The 13,959-nt window shown below is 42.3% G+C and overlaps 1 protein-coding gene across 1 annotated transcript in view; it reads right to left on the bottom strand.

Annotated features, from left to right (window-relative positions):
- LOC122200382 (solute carrier family 22 member 9-like) overlaps window positions 1-9,071 on the bottom strand; it is a 32,943-nt gene extending 23,872 nt beyond the window's left edge. Inside the window, exons 1-2 of the mRNA XM_042905946.1 lie at window positions 8,670-9,071; window positions 7,655-7,758 (exon numbers count right to left, since the gene is read on the bottom strand). Of these exons, the coding sequence (XP_042761880.1) occupies window positions 7,655-7,758; window positions 8,670-9,071 (506 nt within the window). The remainder of the gene's footprint in view (window positions 1-7,654; window positions 7,759-8,669) is intronic.
- Between the last annotated feature and the right edge of the window lie 4,888 nt (window positions 9,072-13,959).

The following is a 13,959-nucleotide window of genomic DNA, read 5'->3' as shown; positions in this document are numbered from 1 at the left end:
TGAACCATTTCAATGGCAGTTACAGACTCCTAATTTTTTTTAGCATGCGTGTATTAAGAATACAAGCGGTTTCGAGAGGCGCCTGGGTGGCTCAGTCAGTTAAGCATCCAACTTCAGCTTAGGTCATGATCTCATGGTTCGTGAGTTCAAGCCCTGCGTTGGGCTCTGTGCTGACAGCTCAGAGCCTGGAGCCTGCTACAGATTCTGTATCTCCTTTGCTCTCTGCCCTCCCCTGCTCGCACTCTGTCTCTCTCTCTCAAAAATAAAGAAACAATAAAAAAAAAAAAAAAAAGAATACAAGCAGTTTCTTATATCATTACAACTCTGACATCACACCTAAAGAAAACTAACAATAATTCCACCGCCAGCTATCAGACAATATTCAAGTTGCCCAAAAGGTCCTCCAAATGATTTTCTCATTGTTATTTTTCTTTTTTTCCCATCTATGCTCCAGTATTTACACATTGTATATGATTGTTATGTTTTTGTGAATCTTTTAAAATCTAGAATGATCACTCCACTCACTTTTCTCGGGACATTACCTTTTTGAAGAGTTTAGGTCGGTTGTCTTGTAGAATGGGAATTATGAACGATTTAAGGTTTTTTAATTAAAAATTTTTTTCAAATGTCTATTCTTGAGAAAGAGGGAAACAGAGCACAAGCAGGGGTGGTCAGAGACAGGGAGACACAGAATCTGAAGCAGGCTCCAGGCTCTGAGCTGTTAGCACAGAACCCCATGCAGGGCTCGAACTCTCGAAGTCTCCAACTGTAAGACCATGACCTGAGCGGAAGTCAGATGCTTAACTGATTGAGCCACCCAGGCGCCCCTTTTTCTAAGTTGTTTTAATGTTTATTCATTTTTCAGAGACAGAGAGAGAGCATGAGGGGAGAAGGGGCAGAGAGAGAGGGAGACACAGAACTTGAAGCAGGCTCCAGGCTCCAGGCTCTGAGCTGTCAGCACAGTGCCAGACTCAGGGCTCAAACCCACGAACCGTGAGATCATACATAATCTGAGCCAAAGTCAGACACCTAACCAACCAAATATATACAATATATATATGTATATATTTTATCTACATTCTAATTTTTTTACCATGAGCACGTGTTTTTTGGTCTGAAAATAACAAAAGGTTAAAAAAAAGTAAAGTACGTGTTTGCATCTTATTTGCTGGCGGCTCGGAGAGTCCTTTCAATGTGAGGTGAGAATAGGGAAGGAATATTGTTGCTGATGGTCAGTAAAGAACAAGCAGACAGTTTCAACTCTATCAATGTCTCCTCTTCAGCCCAACTTCTTAATGTTCCTGTGACCCAGAAAGAAGGTAGGCAGAAAATAACCTCATGACATTCTGTATATTCTCAAAGTCGGTATGATGGATCAAGGCGTTACAATAAAGTCTTTCTTCACCATCAAAGTGCTTGAATGTGCCAGCAATGATCACTTTTCTCCAAACCCTGAGAGGCAGGGGTCCCGCTCCCATCTCTTGCAGTCTGGAATAAGTAAGTAGGGTGAACATAAAATTTTCAGCTTCAGTGGGGTACTTTTGAAACCAAGAAGGAGTGTTATTACTCATTAAGCTGAGAATGTACCAGCAGATGGGATGATTGGTCTCTAAAAAATAAATAAATAATAGAAAATGGGCGATGACATTGGATATTTCAAGGGAAGGGGTTCTAGGAACCGATGCTGAGTAAGTCTATCTAAGCTCAGACAAGTGTTCCTTGAGCACAAGGAGACTATGATCACGTTGCTAAGGTAGTTTTCTGGATTTCAATAGCCCATGTCCATAGCCTTGGCCACCCTCACCAGGGGTTTAGACCGTTGGCTCCTCCTGGGGTACACCAACAATGTACTTCTGAATTGGAACTAAGGAGAGAAGTTCAAGTTGTGTGAGAAGTTCAAACCAGCACGTTTTCGCTTGCTTTCCATCTGAACATGTGAAATATCTATTCAACACAGGAAAGGAGGAAGATCCCCGGACAAAAATATGAAACTGATCATTTTAAGTTGTAGATGAAAGTAGTATTCGAATGGGTAGGAGGGGTGTTCACATCATAATGGATGCTGGCCTTGACACCGAAGCAGCCATTTCGAATCTCCTCGCTTGGCCGTATATTGTTCCCCCTGTCCCCCTGTAATGGGAGGGTCATGGGAAGATGGCTACTTGGGTACTTATTGAGTACAGCCTTGGCTAAGGGTTGTATTTGGGACAGATTGCTTTCAAGCAGGTCCATATTCTTAGGATCGTTTGGCTCTACCTGCTATCTCCTGCTGCGTGACTAATAGGCACTTCCAATACATTATGCCCCAAACGGAAATCTTGACTTTCTCCTCCCCATGCGCTGCTTTCTCTGTTTTCCTTCATATCACTAAACAGTGTCAGCATTTATCCATTTTCTCAGGCTGAAGATATTGCCTTCTGTTTGCCACACCAAAGCCTCCTTCTTAAGAATCCAAAAGCATCAGGAAACTCTGTTGCATTTACCTACAAAATACGTTCCAAATACAGCTACTTGTTACCGTTTCCAAGACACCTTCTTAATCAATTAATTAATTAATTTTTTAAATTATTGCTACCAAAGAAGGCCTTTCTTCTTCTTCTTCTTCTTCTTCTTCTTCTTCTTCTTCTTCTTCTTCTTCTTTTTCTTCTTCTTCTTCTTTTTTAAACATTTATTTTTTGAGACAGAGTAAGCCAGGGAGGGACATAGAGAGAGTCACAAAATCCAAAGCAGGCTCCAGGCTCTGAGCTGTCAGCACAGATCCCGCCGGGGGGCTCGAACTCGCGAACTGCGAGATCATGACCTGAGCCGAAGTTGGACACTTAACCCACCAATGCAGCCAGGCGCCCCTACACCTTCCTAGTTTAAATGCCCACCATCTTTCCTAAGGATTATTTTGAGAGCCTCTTAAACCGTTTCCCTACCACCACTCTGGCTCTCCCCGTGAATTATCAAAGGAGCATCAAGCATCAAGAATAAGATTTAAAAGGGGCGCCTGGGTGGCTCCGTCGGTGAAGTGTCCAGCTTCGGCTCAGGTCATGATCTCGGGGTTTGTGGTTTCGAGCCCTGCATCGGGCTCTGTGCTGACAGCTTGGAGCCTGGAGCCTGCTTCGGATCCTGTGTCTCCCTCTCTCTCTCTGCCCCTCCCCTGCTCACGCTCAGTCCCTCTCTGTCTCTCAATAATAAATAAGCGTCAAAAAAAAAAAAAAAGAATAAGATTTAAAAGATCCTGTCATAATAATCCTCTTAAAAGCCTCTGATGGATACATTTCAGGTTCCAGGAATAAAAGCCTTAAATTCTACTGCTTGCCTTCCACTCCCCCAGAAAAGACACATGAACAGAACACACAAAGGAACTACCTGAGCTTACTAGAGAGTGAACAGAAGCAGGTGGACTGTGGGGAGGAGTGTTTGCTCTCTCCCAGGAGGGCAGATGGAGAACGATACAGGGAGGGTCCTATTTCCATGGCTGTTAGACTGGAGTAAGGTGCAATCCACACAGTAAGCAAAGTGAACGCCATGCATCTTGTGGTCTGGGGAACAAGGCCACCGATGGTGGGGTACTAGAAACAATGAAGAGAGTGAGAGTTCCAGCAAGGGAAAGTGGCAAAGAGGGAATCCTTAAATCGTGTCTACCACACGTCCCCTAAATAGCCACTAAAGCGTGCCTGTAAAGAATAAGCTCAAAGAAGGTCAACTCTAGACAAATTTCTGAACTGAGGTTGGAGCTGTTGTGTAAGAAACAGTCTTGAGTTCAAAATCTGAGGCTTGAAAGTTATTTGCTGAAATAAAGGAATCGGGGGCACCTGGGTGGCTCAGTCGGTTAAGCTTCCGACTTCGGCTCAGGTCACACTCTCGTGGTTCATGAGTTTGAGCCCCGTGTCGGGCTCTGTGCTGACCGCTCAGAGCCTAGAGCCTGCTTTGGATTCTGTGTCTCCCTCTCTCTCTGCCTCTCTCCCCGCCCCGCTCATACTCTGTCTCTGTCTCAAAAATAAACACTAAAAAAAAAATTAAAATTAATAAATAAATGGAATCAGCGTTACTGGTGAGTAACAATGGCAAATAGAATCTTTAAGCTTAATATTATCATATTCAAGATATAATTCATAGTATCCTGGCATGGGAAGAACCAAGAAAATGGAAATCCATTCCCAATAGACTGGAAATCTGGCGGAACTTCTGCTAAGAGGAGACAAAGTTTGGAACTAACCCACAAGGATTTTAAAGTGGTGACATAACTATCCTCTAAGACAGAAATAAAATATGATTTTAACATATGAAAATCACAGCTCAGAAATCAGCATTCTCAGAGAGACGGCAGCAGATAAGCCAAAAATAAGTGAAATTCGAGAGCTGAAAAAGTAGCTTCTGATATAAAAATTCATTAGATGGGCTTAACGATTATATTGACACAAGAGAGACTCTTTGAAGACAGATCAGTAGAGGCTGTAGAAGGTCAAGGGCAGAGAGAAATGATTTAAGAAGGCGAACAAAAAGCCTCAGAGTGCTATTACAGCAGGAAGCAGCAAATAGTTCCTGTAGAGAGCCAGATAACTATTATTTTAGGCTTTATGAACCACATGTTCCTATTTTTTCTTTGTTCCATTAAACTACTTTGTGTGTGTGTGTGTGTTTTAAAATAGACTCTATTTTTTAGACCAGTTTTAAGTTGACTGCAACACTGAGCAGAAAGTACAGAGATTTCCCATACGTCCTGCCCCCACTCATGCACAATGTCCCCACCTATCAATATCCTGCACCAAGTGAAACAGTTGATACAATTGAACCTACAACGATACATCATTATCCCCCAAAGTCCACCGTTTACATTGGGTCCGCTCTTCGTGTTGTACATTCTGTGGTTTTTGACACGTGTGTATTGACAGGTACCCACCATTACAGCATCCTGCAGAGTAGTTCACTGCCCTAAAGCCTCTGTGATGTGCTTATTAATTTCTCTCTCTCTCCTTCCAACGCCTCATCTTTTTACTATCTCCATGTTTTTTTCACTTTTAGCACTGAATAATATTCCATCGTCCGGATGTACAACAGTGTATATGCATTCACCTACTGAAAGAAATGTTGGTTGCTTCCAAGGTTTGGAAATTACAGAGAAAGCTGCTATAACCGTAGGTAGACTTTTGTGTGGACATAAGTTTTCAATTCCTTTGGGTAAATACCAAGGAGCACGACTGCTGAATTGTGTGACAAGAGTATGCTTAATTTTTTTCCCTTCCCTTATGAGAGAGAGAGAGAGAGAGAGAGAGAGAGAGAGAGAGAGAGAGAGAATATCTCAAGCAGCCTCCATGCTCAGCCCAGAGCCCAACGTGGGGCTCAATCCCAAGACTGTGAGATCATGACCTGAGCCCAAATCAAGAGTTGGATGCTCGGGGCGCCTGGGTGGCTCAGTCAGTTAAGGATCTGACTTCGAGTCAGGTCATGATCTCACAGTCAGTGAGTTCGAGTCCCGCATTGGGCTTTGTGCTGACAGCTCAGAGCATGGAGCCTGCTTCAGATTCTGTGTCTCCCTCTCTCTCTCTGCTCCTCCCCCAATCATGCTCTGTCTGTCTCTCTCTGCCTCTCAAAGATGAATAAATGTTTAAAAAAATTGAAAAAATAAAATAAAATGCATTTAAAAACAAAGAGTTGGATGCTCAACCAACTAAGCCACCCAGACGCCCCTGGCTTACATTTTTTAAATATCATGATGTCAAGCATCTTTTCATGTGTTTATGTACCATTTGTACATCTTTCTTAAAGAAATGTATATTCAAGCCCTTTATTCATTGAAAAAAAATTTTTTTGTTTATCTTTTTGTTGTTGAGTTGTGGGAGAATGTTAAACCCATTCCATTGGTCTATTTGCCTATTTTTATGGCTTATATATAATTGACAAATATTTTCTCCCATTACATAGGTTATCATTTCACTTTCTTGATAATGTGCTTTGATGTACATAAGTTTTTAATTTTTAACAAAAATTTTAATGTTTATTTCTGAGAGAAAGAGAAAGAGAGAGAGCAAGGAGGGGCGGGGCAGAGAGAGAGAGGGAGACACAGAATATGAAGCAGGCACGAGGTTCCGAGATGTCAGCAGAGAGCCTGATGCAGGGCTCGAACCCACGAACCGGAGATCATGACCTGAGCCGAAGTCACACGCTTAGCCGACTGAGCCACCCAGGTGCCCCCAGAAAGTTTTTAATTCTTGATGAAGTCTGATCTATCTGTCTAGTTTTTGGCCACTCAGGCTTTTGGTGACATACCAAAGAATCCATTGCCAAACCCAAAGTCATGTAGATTTACCCTAATGTCTTCTTTTAAGAGTTTTATGGTTTTAGCTCTTATCTTTAAGTCACTAATCCATTTTGTGTTAACATTTGTTATGGCTTTAGGTAAGGATCACACTTTATTATTTTGCATGTGGGTATCCAGTCATCACAGCCCCTTTTGTTGAAGGGGCTATATTTCACCAACTGCATGATCTTGGCACCCTTTTCAAAAACTGAATCAGCCACAGATATGTGGTTTTATTTTTATTCTTGTACGTGGGTGGCTCTGCGTTACAGAACTGTTAGACATGGGCCCGCTGACTCTGAACACTTTTATAAGCTACATTTACTGTCATACATTCAGAGTTCCCAGTTTTGAGCTGCCCTAACAGATAACATTATGCTGGTAGGTGGTAAAGGTAAACTTAATCCCCCATAATCCTCAGAGGAGAGGTGCTCAGTGCTGGCAATGGTTGGCTGTGTAATTCAGGAGATGTACCGTCAGGCATAGGATACACCCACGCAAATGGTAATGGCAGTTGTCATTAGATTAATTACATGGTTGATTTTTTTTAATGTTGATTTATTTTTGAGAGAGAGGAAGAGAGAGAGAGAGAATGAGTAGGAGGGGCAGAGAGAGAGGGAGACACAGAATCCGGAGCAGGCTCCAGGCTCTGAGCTGTCAACACAGAGCCCGATGTGGGGCTCAAACTCATGAACCATGAGATCACAACCTGAGCCAAAGTCAGACATGGTTGAAAACTTACCTTTACATGGTTGAAAACTTACCTTTAAAGTGCTTTATTTTCGGCAACAAAAATATCAATCGAGGTTACTGGAAAAGGTTTTTTCTATACACCATCAAAACACATTGCTGTGGACACCCCAAGTTTAATGGGAATGCCTGCCCATCACACTTGGGAAACAGGGACATGATCACCATGCTCTGGAAATCCATAAGCACTCAGTTCACAGGGTCCAGGAGGGACTGAATATGGCCTCCCAGGCCAAAATCTGCAACACTGTTTTACATATGTGTGCCTTCAGACAGGCTGGATCTTTTGTCATGAAGCATCTTTCTCTGTTCCCACGGCTAACTTTTTCTCACCTTCCTAAACCACATCTTGTGTCACCTCCTTCATAAACCCTGTCCTAAAATGTCCCCATGTCTGCTGGAGCTGGTGTTTCTGTGTCCTGTATACTGAGCTCACAGCTGACAAAATAGCATTTGCTATACTGACTGTGATTCCCCATGTATTTCTAGACCCCTCAGGACTAAGGAAACCCCAGGACAGTGTAAGTAACAACAAGTGTTGCTTAATGGAAGAATGGTATGTTAGTTCATGAAAATACCCCCGAGAAAATATCCCAGTGATCCAGAGACACTCACCTGTCTGATAAATGGCCAAATATGATGTTTCCCACCAACATGCCAGCCATGAATAAGAATTTGGTCACTGATTTCAGTGACTGAGATTCACACACCAGGTCCCACTGGAAGAGAAGGAAACCAGCAAAGGAGCGCTCTATAGCAGCCTATAACCCCTCATGGAAACCTGATTGAAACAGCTAAGATATAGGGCGCCTGGGTGGCTCAGTCGGTTGAGCGTCTAACTTTGGCTCAGGTCACGATCTCACAGTTTGTGAGTTCGAGCCCCACATCGGGCTCTGTGCTCACAGCTCGGGGCCTGGAGCCTGCTTCAGATTCTGTGTCTCCCTCTCTCTGCTCCTCCCCTGCTCACACTCTGTCTCTCTCTCAAAAATAAAGATTAAAAAAAAATTTTTTTTAAAGAAACAACTGAGATGATTTACAAGCTTCTGTATATCAGCCCCCCTTCTTCCAATTTCCATTTGTTTTTTGCATTAGCTGACCGTTATCATTCAGGTATCAGCTTAAATACAACTTCCTGTAAAAAGACTCATCTAAACCTGTTGGCTATATTCACGCCTCGTTTTATTTCATATGAAGCGGTTCTCAGCCTGGGCCACAGAATGCAATCCTTTGAAGGGCTTTAAACGTTTACCGATGGCAGAGTTTCACTACCAATCTCCTAAGGCTGGCCGGAGACACAGTCAGTGCTTTGGGAAGTTTTGATCAATATCCCCAGATGTGTCTCATTTGCAAACAACACCTTTAACACATTACACAAACTATGTGTTTAACCTTTGGTCTTTCTAAGAATAAAAGCCGTATAATCTCAAGGTCACGTCTACTTTTTAGCTCATGAGACTCATAAAATATGCAGATTGGTGGTATCTAAGAAAGATGTAACTACTATTTGCTGAAATAATAAAGAACGAGCACCCAAACAGTGATTCAAGAACTTGGAGCATGTTCGTTATTTGTGCTATTACCTCTAAACACCCGGACCTAGTACTCGCAAGAGGCAAATGGGACCTCTTACCTCCGTCACGATGGTGGAGGGAAAGGAGCTCTGGTCATACACCCAGCCGTCCACACAGGGTTCCGTGTCCAGCTCATTTGTGTTAGGGAAGGTCCCATTCAGGTGAAGGAGCCCCCATTGCAGGTGGAGGAAGCGATGACACTTGTCTGGCCTCAGGTTTGAGTCCAGTGGAATGGAGATTCTCAGGAGGGCGTCTTGGTTGAGGATCCCAGTGCTGTTAGCAGAGACCGTGTCATTGTCGAGGATGTGGACCCAGCAGCGGTGACCAGGGACGATTGCAGTGAAGCTCTCCAATAAAACGTGAGGGTACGCTATGAGGTTGAAGATGCTGTAGAAAACTATCTGAAGGATGTGGAATCTCCCCCGGCCTCCAACTTGATCCAGAAGGTCCTGAAAGGCCATCGTGGCCGAACAAGCGATCTCCAACGTGAGCAAAATGACTTTATTACGCAAAGTTCAAAGGGAGAAAGTTCTCCATTCAGTACATCACAGTAAGCGTGTGTTGATCCTGATCCCACTTTTTCCTCAATGGGCCCCAGAAGCTGTTTCTCCAGGCTCTTTGGGGGGAGCAGGTGGGTAACCGCTGTCTTTAAAGTCACCAAGCGGTATTTTGCTGAGATACTTCCAACAGCTGACAGCCAACACTGTTTAAAGGTGTTCTTTGCAAAAATTCTTTTCGTCAGCAGTGCCCTGAAGTGGCATTGAACTTCGATCCCCACGTCTGTAAATAAAATAAACCTACTGCGTGGGTTGCAATGCCTGTCAGGACGTGTCACTTGTGAGACCTCACAGCGAACGGCTTGGGATTGTCCTGTGAAAAGTACTGAAGGTCAGCGCGTGGCTTGTGTAGTCCTGAATTTTGATTAAAAGAGTTAATGAAAGTCACTGTGAGTTAAACTCAAGCAAGTGCAATGTGGTGCAATCCTTCCATTTTGGAAAGTAACATTCTGCTTCACTTCAGATGCAACCATGGGTTCACAGGGAAAAGAAATTACTCGAAATGTGGGCAGGGTGGGTAGCGATGGAGGGCGGGGGCTAAGTCAGTGGTAAGCTCAGAAAGGCATTTACTTTTTTACAGGCTTATTGATTTCTTCGGGTAATGTTTGTGAAGATCTGTTCTGCGCCAGGAAGACAGCAGTGGGTAAGACAAGGTCTTTAAGGGTCTCCTGCTGTGGTGGGTAAGGGAGGGGCACATAAATACACTCTGCTATTATATTATATTATATTATATTATATTATATTATATTATATATTTTTTAAGTGTTTATTCATTTTTGAGAGAGAGACAGACAGAGACAGAGCACAAGTGGGGGAGGGGCAGAGAGAGAGGGAGACACAGAATCCGAAGCAGGCTCCAGGCTCTGAGCTGTCAGCACAGAGCCTGATGCGGGGCTCGAACCCACGAACCATGAGATCATGACCTGAGCCGAAGTCGGACACTTAACCGATTGAGCCACCCAGGCGCCCCCACCTGCTATTATAAAACACATACATAGCAAATGCACAATATGCCAGAGAGGAATTGAAGAGAAAACATGGCGACCCTCATGCTTCTTGGTATTTACCCAAATGAGTTGAAAACTTATGTGCACACAGATGTTCATAGCAGTTTCTTTATCATTGCCCAAATATCCGTCAGTGGGTGCATGGATAAATAAAGAGTCCATTGTCTGGATGGACCATTACCTTAAAAAAGAAGAAAAGAAAAAAAAAAAACAACAACGAGCTGTCAAGAGAGGAAAAGACATGGTTGAGCCATAAATGTAAATTATTACATAAAAGAAGCCAGTCTGAAAAGGCTACATTCTGCACATCAAAGGTGTTATGCTGTCTTGGAGAATTCAGTAGTGTGTTTTCTTCCTGCCCTTTGGGTGTCATAATCTCTATGGCCCTATCTTCACGTTCGAGAATTCTTTTTTGCTGCCATTTCAAATCAACTGTGGAGACACCTGGGTGAATTTAGCGCATCAGCAACTGTACTTTCCAAGTCACAAATTCTCTTTGCTGATATCTTCTATTTGACAAGCCTTTCGTTCTCAAATAAGAATGTAACATCTTTTTAATACGCAAAAACGTAACACTTTAAAATATGTAGTGTGTAAAAATGTAAATATGTTTTTGAACGTATCTAATAGCTGCTTTGAAGTATTTTTCTGCTAAGTCTAGTATCTGGGAAAACTTTGAAACTGTAATGATCACCTAGTTTTAGAACATTTTCATCACCCCCAAAAAGAAACCATTCCATTAACTATTAACATGCAATCCCGATTACCTCCATCCAAACTCTGGCAACCAACGGTACAATTTCTGCCTGGATGCATTTGCCTCGGCTTGAAAGAAATCAGTCCCCTTAGGGCGTTTCCACTGATTTTTGATCTGTCCTTAATTTGGGAAGATGCTCAGGCATTGTTATTCTCAATTTTCCTTTCGCCCTCTGGCATTCCCAATTGCAGGGATATCACACTGCTTGCTGCTGTCTCACGGTTAAAATTCTATTTTTTGTTTTGCATTTAAGTTTGGAAGGTTTCTGTTAACCAGCCTTCAAGCTTATGGATTCTTCACTTGGCCGTGTCCAGGCTGCTGTCGAGCCCATCAAAGGCATTCATCATTTCCATTACAGAGTTTCTGCTTTTCAGCATTTCCATGCATTCCTTCTTAGAGTTTCTGTCTGCCTTATATTATCTGTCTGTTCTAGCGTATAGCCCGCTTTTTCCATTAGAGCCCTGAGGATATTAATCTCATTTCTTTATTTCTTTTTCTTTGTGGTGGGTAAGAGTCCCTGCGCTGTGATCTTCAGATGAGTTTCATTTTTTTGTTTTTGTTTTTGTTTTTTTTTTTTCTCTCCGGATATATGAGATAGAAAGGCTAGAGGGTCTGAAGTTGACTGCCTTTCTCCAGGCCAGATAAGGCTTTGGTGACATCGTTTCTCTTAAGGACCCTCCTTCCTTACAGAAAGTAGAGCCAAGAACAGATACCCGGGCTCTGGGTATATTTCAAAATGTTTGCTTTGTTTCTCATCCTCTTGGAAGGAAATGGCATTTTATTCTTTTTTTTTTTTTTTTTTCTCTGCATAGGGAGAACTTGGTGGGGCTCCATGAATGTGTGGGAGCCCCACAGCCTCAGAGCTTTTAAATCCCAAACTGGTCTACTGCTGAGACTTTGACAAAATTCTTTAATTAAGGTGTCAGTCTTCCTGCCAGCTCCAGCAGGGCGCCTCTGCTCCCGGGAAGCTGTGATTCTATGTAGCTTTCTGTCTCTTCAGTTTGGCAAGTGGTGGGTGCCCTGGGACCTAAGTTCTCTGATAGATCTAAGAATAGTTTTCAGTTTATGTAGTTTCTTTTCTTCTTTTTGTGAGGACAGGAATGACATCTTTCATGCCCTTTACAAGTCAGAGCAGAAACCTGAAGTCTTTTCCTCTAACTTTCCTAGACTGAGTTCCAGAAGCCTGGTAAAACCAGCCCATGTGAAATTCAGAGTTGACAACTGTAATGTATTTTGCTTGGCAATACGAATAGTAGATTTGGTAATTTTTCTGTTTATTTAAAGCAAATGCAATTGTTTGCTCAGCAGCATTGGAATAAATCTGATCCTGGGGCGCCTGGGCGGCTCAGTCGGTTAAGTGTCCGACTTTGGCTCAGGTCATGATCCTGAGGTAACTGAGTTCAAGCCTCGTGTTGGACTCTGCTGACAGCTCAGAGTCTGAAGCCTGCTTCAGATTCTGTGTCTCCCTCTCTCTGTGTCTCCCTTGCTTGTGCTCTGCCTGTCTTTCTCTCAAAAATAAATAAACATTAAAACACATTTTTTTAGGGGCGCCTGGGTGGCTCAGTCGGTTAGCCGTCCAACTTCGGCTCAGGACATGATCTCGCGGTTTAAGGGTTCGAGCCCTGCATTGGCTCTGTGCCGACAGCTCGGAGCCTGGGGCCTGCTTCGGATTCTGTGTCTCCCTCTCTCTCTCTGCCCCTCCCATGCTCATGCTCTGTCTCTCAATAATAAATAAACGCTTAAAAAAAAATTTTTTTTTAAAGAAAGAAATCTGACCCTAACGGCCCTACTTAGACCAGATATTTCTACTAAAATATATATATGTATAATAGATACACACACACACACACACATACACACATTTATGTATATGTAGAAATCAGCTTTTTAGAAATGGTTAACATCAGGGATATATGAATTTAAGAAGTCAGATAAATAGTTCATAATATTAGATTATTTATTATTACCTCCAACAATACCTCCTACAGCATAAACTCCCAAATGCCCGTAATGGCATTCATGTGAAAGTGGTCTTCTAAACAGAAACAATCCAGTTTCTCTACCGTTTAAGTACATAAAGTTTATAAACAAAGTCATCTTAATCAATGATGGGAAAAAATCTTAGTGCATTAGAAATGGCTATACAACATCAGTCTCTAAGAATTAAATGCTTGCTTTAAAAATTAGCTGGAATACATAAAACTCTGTGCAAAGAAAACTAGAAAAATTTTGGATGGTCATAATATAAACCACACCACTAGCTGAGAATGAAACTGGGTTATTTATTCAAAGTTATTTTCTACTTTATTCATTCCTTTGACAACACAAATTTGTGAACCAAAGATTAGTTTCTGTTTGGCCGCATTTATGAAGTGAACAAGATTTCACTTTCGAAACAATGTTATGAATTTTCCTTAATGGTAACAGCCGTCAAGTTTTAGCAACAATTATACTTTTGAAAGGGTAATAATTTGTCGAGAAAATATTTTAGTTGTAGTTATTGCTTCCTTACTCGCCATACACCAGTTATATTTACAAAATAGTTATATTACGGCTGGAGGTTTAGTTTATTTATTTGTTGCTTATTTATTTATTTTACAGCTAGAAGTTTTCGCTTTTTAACGCAAGCTTGATTCTTCACAAATGTCTGTAATTGAGGCACAGAACAACACATTGCACCCCCCATTGACCTGTTAGTGGATACAGGCAGTGCCCCTGGGATACAACATTGCAGGGTATACCTTCCTTTCACCAAGGGTAATTCCAAGGGATAGATACTGTTATGAGCCACTATCTGTTAAAACTCCTAACAGCCTGGGGTATCTAGGTGGTGTCCCACAACCCACATAGTGCATCTCTTGTGCTGGATCAATGCATATGATGTGTGTAATAAGTTCGGTCACCACCATGGAAATGCTCCTTCAGGGAGAACTTACAAAGGAAATAAGTCTGATGAACTATAGATCCCATCATTGCTCCTAATCTCAGTTCTGTGAGTGTGATTCCTTCTCTCTCTGCTATAACACCT

Source organism: Panthera leo, chromosome D1 (assembly GCF_018350215.1).
Source record: "Panthera leo isolate Ple1 chromosome D1, P.leo_Ple1_pat1.1, whole genome shotgun sequence".
NCBI classification, from domain to species: domain Eukaryota; kingdom Metazoa; phylum Chordata; class Mammalia; order Carnivora; family Felidae; genus Panthera; species Panthera leo.
Note: the sequence above shows the minus strand (reverse complement) of the source record. Positions and strands in the feature narration are given on the sequence as shown.